This window comes from Euleptes europaea, chromosome 6 (genome assembly GCF_029931775.1).
Source record: "Euleptes europaea isolate rEulEur1 chromosome 6, rEulEur1.hap1, whole genome shotgun sequence".
NCBI classification, from domain to species: Eukaryota; Metazoa; Chordata; class Lepidosauria; order Squamata; family Sphaerodactylidae; genus Euleptes; species Euleptes europaea.
In genome coordinates, this window is record NC_079317.1 from 73,668,422 (window position 1) to 73,691,828 (window position 23,407).

Here is a 23,407-nt window from a genome sequence, read left to right on the forward strand (position 1 = left end):
TCATAAACTGTTTCATTAGAAGTCCATCTAGAAATAATTTCAGGGTTAGGACCTTGAATTCTGGCCAGAAGTTGAGTTGAACAAAAATGCAAAATGCAGGTAGGCTACGAGGAAGGGTAGTGAGCTCAGCTCTTCCTTCTTTATAATGATTATTATGTTTCTGATTTAATGTTATTATTATTATTGAACTTATGTTGTTACCTGCCTTGGTTTCCACATTGGTGTGGAAGAAAGAAAGAATATAAATATTCCCCAAAAATTAATCTTGGGAGGGGGGTTCTAGAGCTGATCCTTATTTAAGGAGAAGAGGGGTGATCTGATTATAAGGAACTGGAAGTTCTACCTATGTTTGGCTAATAGCCCAGCTTACAATGGGCTAAAAACTGCGTAACTTTACTTAGGATTGAATTGTAAGCTTAAAAAAGAATTTAGTGAAGCAATTGCTCCATCTGCTGACATATAATCACACAATATCTTTAAAGCATTCAAATATGTAGGCTTTGATGCACTTGAATGTTGTATTTCCCTTCCCCATCCCCTGCATTTAAAGTCACAGTGAAAAACAGATAGTATTAATGCTCTTTAATCAGAGAATGCAAAGGTTGCCAAGAGGTCAAATGACTGGACATTAAAGTGCAGAATGGAGACAAAGAAGATTCCTTTAACCAGAATGAGAACTCTATTATGTGAAGCTATTTTGATAGGACCAAATCCATGCATTCCATTAAAATGCCCTTGTTACCCACAATCCATTGTGTTGGAACAGTGCCATCTCACTCCAGGCAGCACACACTGCAACTGAGGCAGATATACCTATACAAACATTTAGGCAATGACTTCAGTGAATATAAAGAAATTTCTATCATCATTGTGGACTTTAGGCATTGTTTGTGTCCTTGTTTAGATGGCAGTAGTGTAGTTACCATTGTGAGAAGTTGAAATAAAATATGTTACAGAACAAAGATGAAGAAAAAGGCATGAACTCCTAGCCCGTGTCCTCTAAAGAGAGAGGAAATAATGGGAAATCATCAAAAGCGACTTCAGTTGGACACATTTATTTTTGCTCAGTTTAATAATTCAAAGGGAAAACTGTCTCTAAACCATAGAGGTCCAGAGAAGGGTAGGTAGCCTAGTGAGAAGAACCAAGGAAGACCATCCATGTAAGAAATGATCAAAAAATGTAGCATCTCTTTTCTCTCAGTGTTTGATCAGACTCTGGCTGCTCTGCTGAACCCACAGAATAAGAAATATAGAATGAGTGAAATGGTACTGAATTATCAGACACATTATCAGACAATGTCTGATATGGTGCTTTTCAAATTGCATTTGGGGGGATCCCTAGGGTTCCACAAAAGGTAACTGAGATGGCCAGTAATGGTGGAAAAAATGATCAAAAAATTACTTCTTGTTCATTACTATTAATCTCCCCCTGCAGTGCACAGCTACTGGAAAGTGTTGGGAATGTTCTAGGATGCATTCTCAGGTCACACAAGACACACATGAGGCTGAACAAGCCTGGCCTGCACCCTATGCGAGATGAATATATTCCTTTTGGCAGACTATGTTTACGGGGTGGTTTGCCATTACCTTTCCCAGTCATCTACACTTTACCCCCAGCAAGCTGGGTACTCATTTTACCGACCTCTGAAGGATGGAAGGCTGAGTCAACCTGGAGCCGGTTACCTGAAACCAACTTCCGTCGGGATCAAACTCAGGTTGTGAGCAGAGCTTGGATTACAATACTGCAGCTTACCACTCTGCGCCACAGGGCTCTTTGGCGGTGGAGGTTACTTGCCAAAAATGTCAACATGGGCTGAGTTACTAAAGTAAAACATTTGAAAACCACAGATTAAAAAAAAAGTAGAGTTTTGTATTTTTAAAAAAATAAAAGTTGTTGTCTCCAGCCATGTAAACAGCCCATCTTAAGCTGAGCTCATCAGAGCTGGGAAGCTAAGTAGGGTCAGCTGCAGTTATAGTCAGATGGGAGAGCACCATGGAATACTGGGGTTGCTATGCAGAAGAAGACACTAGCAAGCCACATCTGCTCATCTCTTGAACACCCCATGGATGGGATCATCATTAGTTGGCTGAAACTCAAAGACATATTATTCGTTTGTTCGTTTGTTTGTTCGTTCATTCATTCATTCATTCAGTTGTCCCCATATAAAACTGGCATTATATGTTAAACCTGGTGATATCTACTAGCCTTGTTTTGCTAGCCTGAGAACATGCTTGGATAACCAGAAATGTAGATAAGTGCAACTGGATACAGTTCTATACCAGCACTGGAACCGTTCATCCCGAAGTTATGAGCTATGCTTGTTCAGAAGTATTGTAAGTTCAGGCTACAGTTGCCAGATCCCTCTTCACCACCGGTGGGAGGTTTTTGAAGTGGAGCCTGAGGAGGGTGGGGTTTGGGGAGGGGAGGGACTTCAATGCTATATAGTCCAATTTCCACAGTGGCCATGTTCTCCAGGTGAACTGATTTCTATCGGCTGGAGATCAGTTGTAATAGCAGGAGATCTCCATCTAGTACCTGGATGTTGGCAACCTTAATTCAGGCAGCAAGTCAGACAAATGCCATCTACATGACTTGATGTTATAAAGAAATATAGGAAGGACATAAACTATAAAAGGGCTCTGATAATGAAAGAAGCAGTGATATCTGGGGGTTTTTTTAAATAAAGGGGGACACTAGAATCATACAAGCAAAAAAGAACCTCTCAACAGAAGGAGATGAGATGTGCATTTATGTATGTGTGGTTAAAACAATGATAACTGCAGGCTGCAAGAGATAACAATAGGAAAGTAATTACAACAAAAGAAATCTAACATATTAATGGCCATTTATTTTTGTTAAAAAAAACCCTACAAAAGCGTAATACAGAATGGACCATAAGGAACTGCATTCGTTGTTTATTTTGTTGTTGTTTTGGTTTTTTACTTCCAGTATGACTCACAAACAAGCCTTACTGAGTTGTCTTACTGAGTTCACTGGGATTACTCCCTGGAAGGTGTGCATCGGGTCACTGCCAGGCTGCAATGCTATGCACACCTACCTGTGAATAAACTCACTGAACTTCGTGGCTCTTATTTCTGAGTCAACATACATAGGATTATAGTGTCTACATTCTACAGATGTGACTATATATCAATACAGGGAACACATGTAGTAAAAAATATCCACCTTTATTGTGTATCTTGATACTTGCATCTGAGGCTAAATGTACTGGAATGGATAGCCTAGGAATAAAATAGAAGGAAATGAACCACTCATGCTTTGTTATAAATTTCATTGTTCAGGAAATATAAGCTATATGTTAAAAGTAAATACTGAATCTGGGCCAGAATTGTTAATCTCAGGAGGAAAAAAAATTACAGGAAACTTGTGAGGAAAAGCTGTCAGACACCGGGATATGCAGTCTGTCACAGATTCTGGCACTCTCTCCCTCCCCCCCCCTCTCTCTCTCTCTCTCTCGAGACTGAGATATTGTTTATATAGAAAGAGGCTGGATGGGATGTATTAATAAGAAGAGAGAGAAGTGGAAGCCCATCTCAGCGGAGCATCCTCCATGGACCAAATGACCTTTTCCTGTGCAGCTGCCTTGAGCCATTTGTCTGACTTTTCAAACAAAATCAATCCTATTTCCAGTTCAAGATTTCTGTCTGTGTGAATAAGCAGATGCACGAAAGACATGCACTGGAAGTGTGCCTCGCAACGTATCCCTCCTTCCTGCTTCAACAAGTGTAGTTCTTAACAAAGAAACGACAAGCCACACTTCCGCCTCAGAGTAATGGTGACCATTGATGACTGCCCTCCCAATGCTCTTTCCTGTTAAAGGCAACGAGACATCCTTATTTCATTTACCCTGAACAGTAGCCTGAGAAAACAAATGATGTGTTCGAGGTCAAGGAGGAACATCTTGGCTAAGTTAGTGGTTCAACGGTGACGCTGTGCACTTCAGGCTTTGGGGCTGATTTTCATATTAGTTGTATTTGCTCACTTTCAGGGTGGTAATTTCCATGGTTAAATTGGACATCACAAAATTATAATTAATATAAGCAAAGCTTTTGTCTTTTCCAGCACAATCCTAAAGGGGGGCAAAAGGGCTTAGGAGGCGGTGTGACCCCGGCGTAAAGGCCACTTGCGCTGGTGTAAGGGGCATTTACACCAGCGCTGGGCCACTTACACCAGAGCTTGGGAGCAGTGCGGCAGTGCCACGCATGGGTGCTGGTGCAGCCACTGTGGTAGTGGCTCTTGCAAACACCCCAAAGGGGGTGTTCCTGGGAGTGGAACACCCCCTTTAGTCAGCTCCTTGAGCCCTTTCACCCCAGAAAAACCCACTTTTGCTGGTACGAACTTATGCCAGCAAAAATGGTGGGGCATCCCGTGGAACTGCATACAGCAGTTTCACAGATGTTGGGGAAGAGTTACTTTTTGGCTTGCTGGCTGCAATGCAGCCAGACACTCAGTAGGCGGCTCAGCTGCACTGTGGCTGTGCTGTCCCTGGCCACGACACATATTACCCCCCCCCCAGAGGATTGCACTGCCCTTTGCATCAGATTTAATATTCAGCTACAAATAAAGATGTGTGTGTTAAGACCTGTCAAGATGTGTGTGTTAGGTGCCATGTGTTAAGTGCCACCAAGCCAACGTGGTGTAGCGGTTAAGAGCAGCGTGCTCTAATCTGGGTTTGTTTTCTCGCTCCTCCACATGAAGCCTGCTGGGTGACCTTGGGCCAGTCACAATTCTCTCCGAGCTCTCTCAGCCTCACCTACCTCACAAGGTGTCTGTTATGGGGAGGACAAGGGAAGGCAATTGTAGGCCACTTTGAGACTCCTTAAAGGTAGAGAAAGCGGGGTATAAAAACCAACTCTTCTTCTTCTTCTTCCAACTTATGGCAACCCTATGAATTAAAGATCTCCAAACTGCCCTGTCATTAACAGCCTTGCTCAGGTCTTGCAAACTGAGGACTGTAGCTTCCTTGGTTGAGTCAATCTGTCTCATATTGGGTGTTTCTCTTTTCCTGCTGCCTTTAACTTTTCCAAGCATAATTGTCTTTACTAGTGACTCTTGTTGTCTCATAATGCGACCAAAGTACGACAGCCTCAGTGTAGTTATTTTAGCTTCTAGGGAGAGTTCAGACTTGATTTGATCTAGAATCTATTTGTTTGTTTTTTGGTGGTCCATGATATCCGTAAAACTCTCCTCCAGCACCACATTTCAAATTAATCAACATAATTCCTGTCAGCTTTCTTCATTATTCAACTTTCACACCCATACATAGTAATGGGAAATACTTTGGCATGCTTTATCTAGATCTTGGTTGCTGGTAACACATCCTACACTGAAGAATCTTTTCTAGCTCCTTCATGACTGAATCTCCTGCTGATTTCTTGGTTGTAGTCTCCCTTTTGATTGATGATGGAGCCAAGGAATAGAAAATCTTGAACAATTTCAGTTTCTTCATTGTAAACCTTAAACTTGTGTAATTCCCCAGTAGTCATTACCTTTGTCTTCCTGATGCTCAACTGTAATCCTGCTTTGGCACTTTCTGCTTTAACCTTCATCAGTAGCCATTTCAAGTCTTTGCTATTTTCTGTTCATAATGTGGTATCATCTGCATATCTCAGATACTTAATGTTCCTTCCACCAATTTTCAATCCTTCATCTAAATCTAATCCATTTTTCCTTAAAATATGTTCTGCATAGAGACTGAAGAGTTATTGGCCATTTATGCGTGGCCAATTTTGATGCTCGCTCAAAGCTCTTTTTTAAAATGCAACTTAAAAAATGCCTATTCACGGTCCCGATGCAAAAGGCGAAATTCCACCCCCACTCGCCTGCTCCTTTGTTCCTCTTTGCATAGCCATTTGCATATGCATAGCTAACGTGCCTCTGTTGTATTGCATGGTTCCTTGAGGGGGATTCTTCACGGAAAATACCAAAGGTCGCATTAAATGGGCTCTTTAGTAATGCGAAGCAGGTATGTGCCGGCTTCTTCCGAAATGACGGTTCAGCGTGAAAAATTAAAAAAAATATATGCGGGGCAATTCAGCCTGGAACGCACTTCTAATTACCATCCATAAATGGCCAGTGTGACAAATACAGATGTATGGTACTTAATGTTGATTAAGTACAATGGTAACTGAGCGGCCATCTGTTGTTAGGATGATGAATTGCTACAAGTCAAGGGTAGTTGGTTGATGCTTCATCAATGAGAGTTAATGGCTAGGAGATGCTTTCCTGAATATATTTACCCACCTATCCAATTTTTATCCTGCTCTTCCCCCATGGAAATCAAGGTAGTATATATGGTTTTCCCATCTTCCCGTTTGTGATAACCCTATCAGATAGGCTGAGAGTGAGTGACTGGCCAAGGTCAGTCCATAACAGATTGCAGGAAGCAGAAGGAACTTCTTGTGCCTGAAATCTGGGAGAATCGTGGCCAGTCAGAGTTGATGATACAGAACCAGATGAATGTGAGCCGGTGTACAGTATAGGCATAAATATTAAAAAAGACAGATAGGACACAGATTTTATATGTGTGTGTATAATTAAACAATTACATATCTGTCACCTTTCTGTTCTCTTACAGAGTGTTTGGTGCAGCTATACTCCTGACTTCAACTCTCAACATGCTAATACCATCTGCAGCTCGAGTACATTTTGGATGTGTTATCTTTGTTAGAATCTTGCAAGGCCTTGTTGAGGTATGGAAAAGAATAGAAATTTACTTGAATACAGAAACCACCTGGTGTCTGAAATGCAAAGTATTAGGCACCAGGTGAACAGATGTAGTGTTGGGAGTCCCACAAGTGATTCTTAGGGCCGCCGGGGGGGGGGGGGGTTATGCAGACAAAATTCCAGGGGCCCTGGTCATTCCAGAGGTCCAAATAGGGTTGCCAACCTCCAGGAAACAAGAAAACCTATGCTGAAATTAGTCATTAACCTCCAGGTACTAGCTGGAGATCTCCTGCTATTACAACTGATCTCCCGCCAATAGAGGTCAGTTCCCCTGGAGAAAATGGCTGCTCTGGCAATTGGACTCGATGGCATTGAAGTCCCTCCCCTCCCCAAACCCTGCCCTCCTCAGACTCCAATCCCAAAACCTCCCACCAGAGGTGAAGAGGGGGCAACCTTATCCATGAAGCTGGATCTCCTTTCATACTATGATCTCCTTTCATACTATGTCTGGGTTTGGTTTGAGTGGGCATAAATGAAATTGTATTGTGGCCATCAGCAGATCTACAGAAGAGGCCTGTTCACCAGAAAAGAGGAGATAACTTTTCTCCCCTTATCCAGGGTAGGTATAAGCAAAGTGGGGAAATGGGAATGTACTTCAACCAGTATGTACTATCTTATCAGACATTTATAAACCCCAGAGTGATAAGCTGCAGTACTGCAGTCCAAGCTGTGCTCACGACCTGAGTTCGATCCTGATGGAAGTTGGTTTCAGGTAGCCGGCTCAAGGTTGACTCAGCCTTCCATCCTTCCGAGGTTGGTAAAATGAGTATCCAGCTTGCTGGGGGTAAAGTGTAGATGACTGGGGAAGGCAAACCACCCCGTAAACATAGTCTGCCTAGTAAACGTCGGGATGTGACGTCACCCTGTTAGCCAAAATGCTCGGTTATGAATATTTATATGGGGAAATTAGCAAATCAATAACCGGCAATGGGCATAACCTAAGCAGGATGCAGCCTTTGGGTGAAAACGCATGGTTGCTTTATCCTCCTTTAATCCCTGTTTCAGCCAGGATTCAGCCTGGATCGAACAAATGTGTTTCGCTTAATGTGCGTTCGATCCTGGCTAAAACAGGGATTAAAGGAGGATAAAGCAACCATGCGTTTTCGCCCATAGTCTACCAGAGTCCGTCTACCAGAGTGACCATAAAATGAGGCTGAAGCAATGGATTTTAAGTTCAAAAGGTTTTACTTGATAATATGTGCACAAGCAGTCCAATAACACGTACACAACACACAGTCAGAGTCTAAGAAATAAAGGTAGGAGTACAGAGACGTTAGCCAATGTGGCAGGTTCCTTGAAGAAGGGTGATACTGCGCCTGATCCAGTAGGGGGACGTCCGAGGTTCCATGTGGCTCAACCAGCAAGGCGGGAGGAAAAGCGTGGCAGAGCATTGCTCCACTCAAACCGGCAGAGTGACAGTAAGTGTGGGAGGGAGAGAGAGCTAACTTCCTTATGGCTGAGAGCGACCCTGTTTATACTCTTTTTGGGGTGGGGGATAATGGGATTATTTCCTCGTAGTTTCCATTCATTCACAAAAGGTGAATGAAACCTTAATGGTCGGCTGCTAAGGTGTGTCAGGGGGGCAACTGAGACAGGTAAGCTAAAACCTATGGCTTGCTTAATTCCGGGAGAGTCAGGAGACGATCGTTGATGGGTTTATTCAACAGGAGACAAAAGGAGCGAACAGCTGTGTCCGGGAGCGTCCTTTTTTTTTTTTTTTCTTTTATCAGGGAGGCTTCTGATGGTTCGTTAATCACACAGATGGAGGGGGGGGAATGACTGCGTACGTGTCAGGTCGCCTCTTGCGAAGTGACAGCTTATTGGAGAGTGGGTCAGAGAAAGAAAATGGATTCCCTCTGGTTCTTCCTTCTTGCTAGTGCGGGGGCCTCTGTCCATAACGTCTGGGCTTGACTCCCATCTAGAGTGGCAGGGAAACCTCTCTAGGTAGCACAGGCTTGGAGGAGGGCCACGGCTTGGCTACAACCCCATGGGTCAGGAATGACCCAGTGCTTGCACAGGGGACCTTTACCTTTACCTATTGATTTGTCACATGTTTTAAGAATGATCATGAATTCCAAGTCCTGTTAGTTCCATAGACTGATTACAACTATTATAAAATCATATGAACCCTAAATAGTAAACAGCAACTTATTCCACAGGGCGTAACTTATCCAGCCTGCCATGGAATATGGAGCAAGTGGGCACCTCCTCTAGAGAGAAGTAGACTAGCAACAACTTCTTTCTGTGGTAAGTAACGTCTTAAGTTCTTTCTTTCATTTGACTGAATTCTCATCTGAATTTAACATGATTTCTTTCTTTCTTTGATTCATCCACAATATTCACACCCCTCATTTGCAGCGGAATTCACTTCCACATAAGAGTGCTTAGGATAGCAATCTCACACTTCTGGATCTATTAAGAAAACTGGGAATTTACATAGGATCACACTGTTAAGACATTAAAACTATGAAAGTATGGGACATTTAGATGTTCACATCACCTTACCCACCTACATTACAGCTTGACGAGAAAGCCAGATCCACCTGAAAGAAGTTCATGTAAATTGGTTGTTCTCTCTGATGTATTTCTTACTACATCATATGATACAGTCAATTAAAATGTGTACACTTATCCATATAATCTACATTTGGATATTTTGTCCAGAAAATATCAATGGTTTTCTTCAAAGGTCCCCAAAATCAGAGGTATCTTTACACTGTGAAAGAAAGCAATTTATTCCACAAGGCTTAATTTATCCAGCTTACACACACACTACACGTGTGACTTCTGATGAATATCCACTTCAGCCCTGTTACCACCCCTGTAAGCATTTCCATTTTATAAACTTCTACCTTCTTTTCCAGGTTCCTATGCAGGAGCAGTTATTGCAATGCCTTTGGCTGGGATATTAGTGCAATATAGTGGATGGTCTTCTGTGTTCTACTTGTATGGTATGATATCAACTATCTGCCTCAAATCCTGTCTGTATAACCATAGCCCAACTAGATTTTAAATATTATTTTATTATTAATGCAAATGTTGGATATTATTGCTAGACTTCGATACATCAGAGAGATCAGATCAAAAGCATAGTATGAGGGCCAGTGTGCATGGAAAGTGGGATCTCAAGTCAGCCGTGAAATTCACTGGGGGCTTTGGGTCTATGTGTTGCTCTTTTGCAGTCTAATCTACCTCACAGAGTTGGGAGACTAGGTTGTAGGGTGAGGGAAACTATGTATGACTGTACACATCAAAGTTTCTTGGAGGATGGGAGATAAAAAATAAATAAGCATAGAAATTTACTATTGACAGCCCAATCCTGAAGGGGGGGCAGATCCACGGAAGCAAAAAAAGGGTTAAAAAATAAAAATAGAGGAAATGGGGAAAATCCCCCATTGCCTCCAATGGGGCTGCACCACCAAAAAAGGTGGCGCAGCACCGCTGCAATGCAAGGGGGAGTTCCTGGGGTGAAAGGGGTGAGGAAGCTGCCTAACAGCAACTCCTCCCTCAGGGACATGTCAGGAATGTTCCTCACACCAGTGGCAGAGGCTGGCAGCGCCTAGATGCTGGTGTGTTTGCTCCATGATAAGGCAGCACCTATGCCAGGGCGGGGCCACACCTGATCCTAAGGAGCTTCTCCCCACTCCAGGAATGGGCTCTCAGTCTACATGTGCCATGGAACAGGCAATGGAACTCTGCTTATCTCCTGCCTGTAATGGAGTCCTTTAAAATTTCACCACAGAAAATCCTACCACCTTACCTACAGAACATGGGGGCCATTTCCAGACCACTGACAAGTAGATCAAATTTCAGCAAGTTCATGAGCTCATTGTGTGGCCTTCTACCCCCCTTCAGAAATGGGTTGCCCATTATCTGCTGAAAGGGAGGGTTCCCAGATTACCTAATGGTTGTGAGTAGCCATATTTCCTCTGGGAGGAAATACCATATTTCCTCTGGGAGGAAATACCCCCTAGGCTGGTCCTTAGCTGCCTAGTGCTTTAGAGGTCAAAACTAGCATCCTGAAATGGCCACTGGTCCAATATGCCAAAGCTGCATATGAGATTTACAGCCAATTTCTACAGTCTGAATTTTTTGTGATTGCCCCACATAGAGTGCATTTCAGCAGTCAAGACTGAATGTCACAAGAACACAAATGACAGTCATCAAATCCCATCTCTTCAGTTAAAGCCATAGTTCCAGATGGAGCTTGTAGAATGCCCCTCTATTATCCCACTTGAAGAAGAAGAGAAGAGTTGGTTTTTTTATATGCCGACTTTCTCTACCACTTAAGGAAGAATCAAACCCACTTACAATCACCTTATCCCCTCCCCACAATCTGTGAGGTAGGTGGGGCTGAGAGAGCTCTAAGAGAGCTTTGGCTAGCCCAAGGTCACCCAGCTGGCTTCATGTGTAGGAGTGGGGAAACAAATCCAGTTCACCGGATTAGCCTCTGGTGCTCATGTGGAGGAGTGGGGTATCAAACCTGGTTCTCCAGATCAGTCCACCACTCCAAACTTGCTTGTTCAAAATTTCAATCAGGTATTAGATCTGCTTCCTTAAAGTAAGCAAATGCCATCAATATATATTCAGTAATTTGCATTTGTGGGAATGTGATCTGTGCAAAGGGTGAACTTCAGAAAAGCTCAGTATACAAGTGTTCTCTTATAGTAAGGAAGAGTCCCAAAAAGTGGGGAACGAGGGGTATTGTCTATGTGGATATGGAATAGTGTTGCTTGATGAACAGAGCTTCAGGGCCAAATTGCAGGGCTCAGATGATAGTAGAGAGGAGGGAAGCTCTAAGGGGATTTTGAGGAGGAATAACATCACAAATAGCAGAGAGAAAATAGGTCAAAGGAAGCAGTATAATAATTTTCAAAACAGCAGAATTGTACAAACTGCCAAATTAGGCATAAATGTGGACCATGACTCAGTCACATTGTGCTTACCTCAGTGTAAAACAGTAGAAGCTGAACTGAAGTCAGTGAACTAGATCTTTACTTAGAACAAATGCACAAAGCTAGATTGAAAATAATTTAATTATACTGGCTAGCACAGAAGTAGGGTTCCAACAGGCCATTTCCAACAGGCCAGTTTTGCTTCCGGAGTTCCCATTCTTTTTGACAGCTACAGGCAGGCAGAAATTCAACAGCTGAATCATTACCAATCTCCAGGTGGGGCCTAGATAGGGTTGCCAGGTCACATGGATTGGTGGACAATTGCCCACCAATCCATCAGCCAGCTCAGCAGCGGGGATCGTGCGTGCACGTGACCGTGCCGATGTGATAATGTCACTTTCGGTTTACACCCGGAAGCGCCGCATCACGATTGGCCGCTTTACCATTCAAACCAAGGGCCCGTTGCAATGCAGCACTTCCTGGTGTAAACCAAAAGTGACATAATCGCATCAGTGTAGCCACGTGTGCATGCTCCCCACTCCAGCCCCACCCAAAAAACCTCCTGCCAGAGAGGGGGGGACCTGGCAACCCTATGCCTGAATAGTGTTGCCATCTCTGGGTTGGGAAATACCTGGAGATTCTGGGAGTGGATCCTGAGGATGGCAGGGTTTGAGGAGGAGTGGGTCTTCAATGGGATATAATGCAATAGAGTCCATCTTCTAAAGCAGCCATTTTCTACAGGCAAACTGATCTCTACCACCTGGAGATCAGCTGTAATAGCGGGAGATCTCCAGCCACCACCTGGAGGTTGGCAACCCTAGACCTGGCAGTATCCTGGAATTACAGCTGATCTCCAGACCACCAAGATCAGTTCCCCTGCACGAGAATGGTTTAAACACAATAAAAAAATGCACCTTTGCAAAATGCAGAACACACGCTGTATTCTTTCTGATCATGGTCACCACCGTATCCCCCCCTTGTCTTGGTCTGTGGGACCTTGGGACTGCCCCCTCCATGCAGATCATCACTTTGTTCAGTTAAATAAACAAAAAAAAACTGCAATCAGACTCACTCACATGTTAGCTGAAATGCAACAGTGAAAGCACAAAAATAGATGGCTGATGGTGGATGCGAGAGGTGGGGTTGAAGGGAGGCTAGCCAGAGGAGGAGTGGGAGAAGAAGAAGAAGAAGAAGAAGAGTTAGTTTTTATATGCTGACTTTCTCTACCACTTAAGGCAGAATCAAACTGGCTTACAATCCCCTCCCCATAACAGACATCCTGTGAGGTAGGTGAGGCTGAGAGAGAATGACTTGCCCAAGGCCACCCAAGTAAATAAAATATGAGGGGATTCTAGACAAACATTACTGAAATAGCATGGAATGAATGGAAAGCAATGAAACTTACTTAGTAATGTCTGAAAATAATATAAACCCACCACTGAGCCACAATTTTCAACCATGACACTTCCCATAGGGCAACAAGAGATGAAAAGTTAGGTGTATATACTCCCCCATGCTCTTCCTGACACTGCCTGGCTGCTGCTTTCATTCCCTTATTGCTTAATAACAAAGTGAAGAGGAGATAGGGAGCAGGGCACTAAAATCACAGTGTTTTTTGCAGTATCACACAAGAATCCAGAATGTATTCTCCATAGGGTTACCAACATCAAGGTTGAGAGAGTTCTGAGAGAACTGTGAGTAGCCCAAAGTCACCCAGTAAGCTTCATGTGGAGGAGTGGGGGAATTAAACCCGGTTCTCCAGATAGGAGGCACCGCTCTTAACCATTATAACACGCTGGCTCTGCGAACGCTTTGGAATGGCTATAAGGACTTTAGGAGCCCCATGGCACAGAGTGGTAAGCTGCAGTATTGCAGTCCAAGCTATGCTCACGACCTGAGTTCGATCCTGATGGAAGTTGGTTTCAGGTTGCCGGCTCAAGGTTGACTCAGTCTTCCATCCTTCCGAGGTCAGTAAAATGAGTACCCAGCTTGCTGGGGGTAAAGGGAAGATGACTGGGGAAGGCACTGTCAAACCACCCCGTAAACAAAGTCTGCCTCGAAAACGTTGGAATGTGACATCACCCCATGGGTCAGGAATGACCCGGTGCTTGCACAGGGGACCTTTACCTTTATAAGGACTTTTAAGATGTACTCCACTTTCATATGCTGTGTCCCCTTCTAGCTGCCTCTTACTTCTATATCCAGTTGCCCAATAGGAGAAGAGATGAGTGTGAATGCATACCAGGAGCCCCTGATGGAACTCTGTGAGGGGCCAAATTTGGCCCTTGAATTGGTAGTTGCCAAACATTGAAATAAAAATTAGGGAGCCATCACAGTACCAGAGATTTGTTTAAAGTTAAAGAGGCAGTTGAACAACTGAGCTGCTTTTTTGAGAGTGAACGCTACTGCCAAAAAAATATTCAAAGACAGCTTTGGCTATGTATGGAATTCTCTCTCTTGCTCACAAATGTATCTTTAGTTCCATCAGTAGCTGAAGAAGAGGGCATTTTTAGCATCTTAACCGTTATTAAAACCAACTGCTGATTCCTTGTGAAATGTCTATTATTTGTCTTGTTGATGTGAAGGATGAATGGTTTAAAAAATGAAAGTATTCTGCCGAGGAGGGGATGAGAATGGAGAATAACCATGGTGTACTTTTAAATTAAGGAGGAATAATTTTCTGAGGGTTTAAAAATAAATAAATAACTTTAAAGAGGCTTAATAGTGGCATTTAAAAGGATAAAAGATCCCATGTATGATCTTTATTGGATACACCAATGACTATGCTTCAAAATATAGTTCCATTTTGAATTAACAATTAATGAAGGAGTTTCTTTAGGCACATCCCAGTTAATAATAGAATGAAAACCCAGGATGGTTATTCTGCACTAATCGACACTGCTTATTTCACATGCTTCTTCCTGACTGAAGCTCCGACACTTCGCACCATTGGTGTTACTGAGATGAGATGTTTCATGCCCCTGTTTTTATCTTACTATGGAGAGAGGAGCCTTCAAATTAACGCAGAAGTATGTGACACTGTCAGACAGACTGTCATAGCTCCACCATGGTAGTGAATATTTTTTAGTTCTACAAGAACTTGCAGGGTTACAACTATGAGGCATTTCAGTTAAGTAGAATTGTAAGTAGGTAACTTCATTTAGGCAGAATAAAGATAGTGAAGTGTGGCAATGGATTGCATCCCATGTCAACACACACACACACACCAGGAGTGCATATATCTGCAGGCTTGTAATCAAGACAAGATTGTATAAAATTGCTGGTTTACGAATGACCAGCTTCATTGGGGGTGGGAGAATTTTTTTGGTCTCTGCAGTTTTCCAGTTAAAGCAACCCTTACTAAAATGTGGTGAACACACAAATTGCAGCAGATGTGTGTCCACCTCCATGTGGAGCCATTAATTTATACAAACATTCCAGTGACTTTTCATGTAAAGAAAAGAGAACGTCATTATGGTCCCAAACATATCAGTACTCGCATCCAGCATAGAAATATCAAGAGTGACTCTGTAAGGAAAGCGCTGTACAGTACTAAATACCAAGCAAATATATATTTTGTTCTTGCATCACCTACATCAGAGTTTGTTTTTAAATCCTTCCTTTCTTTATATATTCAACAGGAAGTTTTGGCATGGTTTGGTACATGTTTTGGCTTTTGGTATCATACGAGAGCCCTGCAACGCATCCCACCATTTCAGATGAAGAACGCAGATACATAGAAGAGAGTATTGGAGAGAGCGCCAATCTTTTAGGAGCAATGGAAGTAAGGACTTTGTCTCTGGTTGTTAGTGTAGAAATGATCATCTTGTAGCTCGGCCAAAGGTTGAACTGAAACTTTAATGTTGGTCCCACTGTAAGCAGAAGCAGGTTGGGGCTACAATGTTCATTTTCACGTGAAAGAAAGCAAAAGAAATTTAAATGGTTTTGTGAATCTAAGAAAGAAAAAGAAAGAAAGTGTTTTGTGACACCCAAAATAGTGTTACATCCTTCAAAGTTCTTTGAAGTCAACAGGCTTAGATGGATGTAACTTTGCTTAGGAATGCACTTTCTATCAACACTGTAAACAATACAAAGTAATACCCAATGAAGTAATGCCAACTAATAAAAAAAAACTTCCACCCTAGTCTTTAATATAAATCTTGTTTTATGATTACAACTTGAAAAACTAAAATAAAAACGAGGTTTTACAAAATGTTTTAAATTAAGTGTCATCATCATTAGTGCATTGTTTTATGTTCCTTCTGATCTTCCAAATATTTGTGTATTTTTCTACTTGTTCCTTGGAGAAAACTTCCCAAGTGTACAAAAATCAGTCAGCCATCGTGACAAATGTGAGCAACTCCAAGTTTTGGATGTTGTGCTAAAACAATTAATCAGAAGTGCACAAAATCCACTAAAATGCTGCTTTTATTTGTTCCAGAAATTCAAGACTCCGTGGAGGAAATTTTTTACTTCTATGCCTGTCTATGCAATAATTGTTGCAAACTTCTGCAGAAGTTGGACTTTTTACCTGCTGCTCATTAGTCAACCAGCTTACTTTGAAGAGGTGTTTGGCTTTGAAATCAGCAAGGTATTTATATGATTGAATTTAAATTACTGAATTGAACGTTCATGGGAGGCATGAATACCAAGCCATCAATCTTTCAGAAATGATTCTAATTTCAACTACCGGTAACTGCATATTCTGTGCTTCAAATGGGAAAGACCGATAATATTTTTCTATACCTATATATGGAGAGAAAGGGGAGGGGACAACAACACCAGAGAGCATCACAGGGATGGAGCATGGGGATGCAGTTCCTGCCCATTTCCACGCCACGTTCTGCTGTTTGTGCAGCAGGGCCCACCTTTTCCTACCTCTGTGTGGAAGCAGCCAAAGATACAATAATGACTTGAAGTGATTTCCACACTCCTCCTTGTCCCCTTCAGTTGAACAGCTTGTGTTATACTCAAAAGTTACTGCAAAGAAAGCCAAAGATCTAACCCCCAGGCTGGCCACGTATTTACTATGGGCCAGCTTAGAGCCTAAATGTGATATCAGTAGTCACTGGCTGATGATTTAATCTTGGAGATCAACATTTTCCCATGTTGGTTAGCATCATCAAGATGCCATTTCTTGACATTGCAGAGATCCAAAGGTTTATCTGCTGATTTCCCCCTCACATGTGGTTTATTGTTCTAATCTTAGGTGGGCATGTTATCTGCTTTGCCACATTTAGTGATGACTATTATTGTGCCTATTGGTGGACAAATTGCAGACTTTCTAAGGAGCAGGGAAATTCTTTCAACCACTACTGTCAGAAAGATAATGAACTGTGGAGGTAAGCTATCATACTTTATTCATATTATAGCCTGAGGGTGAACATTTTAACTGTCCTGGTCATTCCATCAGCAACTTAAGAGTAGTCATTCTCCGACAGCTGTATTTGGGTGGACATGTGGAATGGGAGATGGCAAAACAGAAAATAATTCAATTTGACTGTGACAATCAAGGCCTAAGCAAGGATCACAGTGTAATTTAACAACTGATAATAATGCTGAACTAGCTTGCAGTTAGGTTTATGTAAGATTCTATACTCATAGTATCAAGTATTCTTGATTGCTCTTTGGGGAAACCATCCAAAATTAAGGGTGTGCACCAAAAGCAACTCAATATTTTTGGATTTGTGTATATTAGACCCAAATTTTTCCAGGATTCCTCAAAAATACCAAACAACCTTACCAGTATAGGGTTTCCCCCAGCTTTTTTCAGGAACCCAAAAATTTCCATCTCCATTATCCTCTATAGAGAATCTTTCTGGGGCTTTAAGGGGGCTATTTTTTTTTTAGTAGAGGGACCAAATTTGCAGCATACCAAACAACCCTGGAGTTTGGTAAAGACTGGGTTAGGGGGTCCAATTTTATGGGCACCAAAATTGAGGGGAAAATGGGGGCCCATAAAATTGGACCCACTGGCCCAATCTTGTAAGGAGAATCACCAGCAGCTGTGCTGCTATTTTGGTCTCTCTACCTTAAAAAACAGCCCCCCACCCCAAGCCCCAGAAATATTCCCAGTAGGCTTCAATGGGAGCCTTTTTTTGTTTTGCTTCTGTAGATGCCCTTTAACAGTAGCCAGCAATCCCAGAAAAGCTAAAAAAGCCAATTTTTATTTTGCTTTTTCGGATTCAGATTTTTCAGCTACTGTCAAAGGGTGCCATTTTTTTCCAACAGGGAAAAAAAATCGGGAAATGCCCAAAGGGTATATTTTTTCAGCTTTTTAAAGTTTGGTATATCCGAATGCACACCCCTATCCAAAATAATATCTTGGAGCTCCTCTATTTTTGTTACCTATGGAGCAGTGACAATAAACCTGATCCAATGCCATGGCAGGAAACACTAGGAGGTCACTGTTACAGTGTACCTTAGGTTTCTGTGTGAACCTCCCTGCCCAGTTGAGTTCCAATCAAATCACACCTTTATTTGGCATCAAGCCAGATGAGTTTAGCCTTTATTAAGCTATGTGGGCAAGAAGCCACAGGATTCTTTTGTTGTGATGGCCTTTCCAAAAAGACTCATCAGACTAGCTCTTTCAGATTTTTCAAAGGGCAGTAAATAATTTTAATTGCATAAAATATCTTGGGGCTTTTGAGAGGTACGAGTAGATCTTACATGGAATTCTTCTGACTTTGTCTACTGTGTTCTGTTGAGATTGATGTTTTGCCTCTAAAGGGCAGAAAACCAGAATAACATAAATTCAAAAAAATAAGTGAAAGGACAACAACAGATTGACCTAGATATTACCCCAAATCCCATTCTCTCCCATGTTAGATATACTAAGAATAGTGCATGGCATAATGTCATTTATTTCTGTGTCAGTGATATAAAATGGAGACAGAGAAATACAAGATGTGATGTCATGCATTTCTATTATTTCAGATTATGAAAAGAAGGAGGAATTTAACATAAGGAAGTGAGTTTGTGGTAGGCAGAATCTGTAGTAAGGGCAGTTGAAGCAGAAAGAGATGTAAAATTGTTTTTGTGTATCTAGTAGTTTTTACTACTGTTTTAACATCTCTGCTTCAAATGAGTCATACTGCTTTCTCCTAGTGAAATTAATTATTCGTTTAAAAAAACACTTTCCAGTGTGGTTAAATCTTGGTGTTTTAGATCCCCCTCTCCCAATTGTATGGCCAGATGGGAGATGAGTGGAATTTAAATTACTGAAGCCATCAAATGAATAAATCTTCCCCACCTACCTCACAGAAGATGTGACTTAGGCTGCAAAAGTGGTGGATAGGCTTTTAAAGCCTCAAGCACGTTTGCTAGGAAGTCCTCTGATTTAGCTCCTTAAAAGGACAGGTCATCCGACACTACTACCTTAACAGTGTTGGGACAGCTGTAGTACATCCCTTTTCTGATCAGTTCTGATAAGTTCAATAATCATGAGGGAGGACTGGCAGTGGCTCCCATACCACTAAGGTACCAGCAGAATAGCCATGGCAAGTGTTGCCTCTTACCAGTCCTTGAGATCTTTGCTGAATATTGTTCCATATTAACTGAATCCTGAAATACGCCAGCTGAAAACTATTCATTCATTGACTTTGTTAATTAAGTGGATGCTGTGGTGGAAATACTGTTCATCTGTCCATCTTGTATTTTCAACAGATTGTGAAAGTGATTAGCATTTGTTCTTTCTTCTTTTTTTAATTTTTCAAGGTTTTGGAATGGAAGCAACCCTTCTCTTGGTGGTTGGCTATTCTCATAGTAAAGGTGTGGCCATTTCTTTCTTAGTGCTAGCTGTAGGCTTCAGTGGCTTTGCCATATCTGGTAAGTGATCATTTTTTACTGACCGTCTCTCTTCTATCACAGTAAAAAAAATTGAGTCTGTGAATAATCAAACAATGTCAGGGTTTTCTGTGAATATGGAAAGAATATCAATAATCAGTAATAGCACTCTAAATCTAATCAGCACAGTACATTCTTTTCTGGCCAATTAATACTATTTTTTATGTTGCAGGATTCAATGTTAATCATTTAGATATTGCTCCAAGATATGCTAGTATCTTAATGGGGATTTCAAATGGAGTTGGGACACTGTCTGGAATGGTGTGTCCTATAATTGTTGGAGCAATGACAAAGAATAAGGTGAGTTTAATTAAAGGAGAAGGTAGTCCCCTGTACAAGCACCAGGTCATTACTGACCCATAGGGTGACGTCGCATCACAACATTTACTAGACAGACTATTTTTACGGGGTGGCTTGCCATTGCCTTACCCAGTCATTTGCACTTTACCCCCGCAAGCTGGGTACTCATTTTACCAACCTTAGAAGGATGGAAGGCTGAGTCAACCTTGAGCCGGCTACTTGAAGCCAACTTCCGTCGGGATCGAACTCAGGTTGTGAGCAGAGCTTTTTGACTGCAGTACTGCAGCTTACCACTCTGCACCACAGGGCTCTTTTGAGTTTAATTAACAATACAATTTCCAAAATGTTTCACACAAAGATTGATTAAAAGCTTGGCAATTGATTAAAAGCTTGGCAACCATCTCTTCTTCTGATTATGTTGTCATTCCATTGCACCAGTAAACACAGTTGGGATAAGAAATATTGTTACCATATCAAAACAACAACCCAAATTACAGTGACAATTTTACCTCAAAATAGTAAGGTGAATTCATCCTGAGAAAAGAATAACACTGATTGACTATAATTTTTCATAAAATGGCTGTAAGTATATGCTCAGCAAAGTTTTGGTTGGAGCCTACGGAAGTGTTTCATTATAAAAAGTGAGACTATTGTTAAAAGTATGACTATTGTTCTCCACTGTTTAGACTTTTTCCATTTAGTTTCATTCTCAGAAGTCTCTCCTGACTCTACTTTCTCTTTTGGCTATGTTTTTTTTTTTTTTTTTCAATCAGAAGATTTCAATAGCAGGGAATACTAGTTATTGGAATTCTAAGATCACATTTGTATTGTTAAAGGAGAATTGGTGACAGGTTGAAGTATAAATACTTACATTTTGTTAACATAAACAGTGTTATTTATATTGAAAGAATATTTTAGCAAGAGTGAATAAATTCTACACAGCACCCTCAAGTTGTATTTTCAGGGTAGAATTCCAGGATCCCAGCATCAGCCTAATCTTGCTAGAACTAAGTGCCCCCCAACCCAGCTTATGGAGAGGTTAACAATTCCACTGGTTTCTATCCAAACACTATCACAACATTGTTTTTTTAATTATATTTTATTTTTATATAATAGGATATAGGGAAAAAAAAGAAAGAAGGGGGAAAAGGGGGGAGAATTGGAAGGAAAAAATATCTCTGCGTCCGCGTTTCAATATAATAATATAGACATGCATTCTTCATCAGAGTTAAGCTTATATTGCTATTCTAATGTTAATTATTGATTTGACAATCTTAATTACACACTAAAAAGCAAAAAGATTTGATGCACTTACTTAATGATCGAATAATAACTGTTTCAATATAATACATGCACATTTCTGTATCAATTAAGCTATGACCACAGGCTTCAAATGCTGAATACTAATTTGATGTTCTACCTCTTTACACACTAAAAGACAAAAGAATTTGGGGCATGTGAATAGTGGTCATATAATGGCTGCCATTTTAACTTAAAACCATCTATTGAATGTATTTTCATCAGATGTGTTAATTTTGACATCAAAGCAAAATCAAATAATTTATTAATCCACACGGCCACGACTGGAATCATGGCAATTGCTATCACAATTGTGCTGTAAGAGGAGCTTGGGTGGCATTGCAGAGGACAGGTTCCAGTGATGGCTACTGCAACTCAGGATCAAAAGAGATATTCTGAACGTCACAAATCTCTGTCAGTCTTTTAAAGGTAAATTGAGTTTGCACACAGGTATGATTCCGATTGGGGTCTTATGGGGTGAGAAAAGGTGACTAACCCTTCGATCCCTGATCAATTTTGCCAGTTGAAACTGGACTTCCTGTGCTGTTAATAGTGTTTTAAAAGAAAAGACACATATTCTTTTCCCCCTTTAAACCACTAACACAGGTAGTAAAGCCAAGTGAGGCATGAAGGGTTAAGTCACCTCTTCCCTTCCTGCATAACCTCAGTCTGAATCATAGCTGCAAGAGTACACAGTGGATTGACAGAGGTCTTTATCACATCTGTTTTGGTCTTAATATAGGAGGTTTGGAGTCCAAGAGGGCTCAAGTCCATAGCAGCAAGAACAGCTAAATGAAAATCAAAAATTCAGAAGTAGAGCATATTCTCAATATGGAGAAAGTCCCCGATTCAATCATTGGCATCTCCAACTAAATGGATCTCAGGGTAAGGAGTTCTACCAATCCCCTGTCAATCAAAATAAAGACTTTTCTCTGCTTCAATCAATGTTAGGGCTCAGCATAAGGAAGCTTAATACATTAGTATGTTCATGAATTGTAGAAGGAATCTGCCTCACATGTGAAATATGGAAAGCTGTTGTAACTGCTGCAAACTCAAGCCAATCCATAGATTCTAGATTGACAAGCCATAGTTCCCATAAAGAATAGTTTTTCATTCAAAGGATCTACCCACTGTAGGCAGCTATTCTGAAATGGCAATCTTCTTTCTCACAGACACGTGAGGAGTGGCAGTACGTCTTCCTTATTGCTGCTTTGGTCCATTATGGAGGAGTCATATTCTATGGCATATTTGCATCTGGAGAAAAACAGCCATGGGCAGATCCAGAACTGACCAGTGAAGAAAAATGTGGTTTCATACATGAAGATGAACTTGATGAAGAAACAGGGGACATCACTCAGAATTATGTAAATTATGGTACCACTAAATCTTATGGTGCTACGACCCAAGTCAATGGCGGTTGGCCCAACGGTTGGGAGAAGAAAGAAGAATTTGTACAAGAAGAAGTACATGACTCATATAGTTATAAGGAAGGAGAAGATTATTCATAACAGACCTATGTTGGATATATTTTGTAGTGTTTGTGATTTATTCATTGTGATTGTTTGCACATGCAGAGAGACACACACTCACAAATGTGGTATAGACATGTAAACACATATCAAACAGAAGGTCTTACTGTAAAACGTTTTTAAAAAAGAATCCATTAAAGTGCAATCTGTATGAGTTTGTGACATCTCATCACCTCCATTTGGATGTATCCATCCTGTAGAGTTTTAAGGGTTTACTGGTCAAAACTACTAGAGGAAACTAGGTTCTTTCAGTATATATGAGCTGAAAGCTCATAGCTAAGGTTTAAAGCACAACTACCAACCAAGTTGGGACATCAACTCTTCTGTTTAGAAAGCCAAAAGAACTTGATCGTTTGAAACGAAATAAATGCACTTACAAATTTGTTACACTGAATTGAAAGAGAGGGGGGAATGATTGTGTGAAGCTATCCACATGTTTACTTGGTACAATGTAGGAAATGTATGGGTATTCTAAGGCAAGGATTTCTCACGGGAGGTTTCTGTTTTAGATTATCATGAAGCCCCAATCCAGTTCCCTTCCAAGAGAGCTGAATTGAGCCTTTACAGAACAAATGAAGGTATCACATATATTTATTGTGATTGTATGCTGCAGGCAAAATTGGTTGTTTAGGCACAAATATTTGATTTCTGTTCTTTACAGACTCATACGGTTGTTGTATGTATCATGTTCTTCCTTGCATGTACCAACCAGTATAAAGTCATACTAAGTCTGAACTTCCATGCAGAACGTTAAAACCAACCAACCAATCAAACAAACCTTAAGCAAGACA

General features: G+C 41.2%; 1 protein-coding gene across 1 annotated transcript in view; it reads left to right on the forward strand.

Annotated features, from left to right (window-relative positions):
- Positions 1-22,734, forward strand: part of SLC17A6 (solute carrier family 17 member 6) — a 63,553-nt gene extending 40,819 nt beyond the window's left edge. Inside the window, 9 exon segments of the mRNA XM_056851318.1 lie at positions 6,600-6,714; positions 8,908-8,995; positions 9,613-9,699; positions 15,285-15,427; positions 16,085-16,234; positions 16,853-16,985; positions 19,360-19,470; positions 19,661-19,788; positions 22,260-22,734. Of these exon segments, the coding sequence (XP_056707296.1) occupies positions 6,600-6,714; positions 8,908-8,995; positions 9,613-9,699; positions 15,285-15,427; positions 16,085-16,234; positions 16,853-16,985; positions 19,360-19,470; positions 19,661-19,788; positions 22,260-22,595 (1,291 nt within the window). The 3' untranslated portion in view covers positions 22,596-22,734.
- The last annotated feature ends 673 nt before the right edge of the window (positions 22,735-23,407 follow it).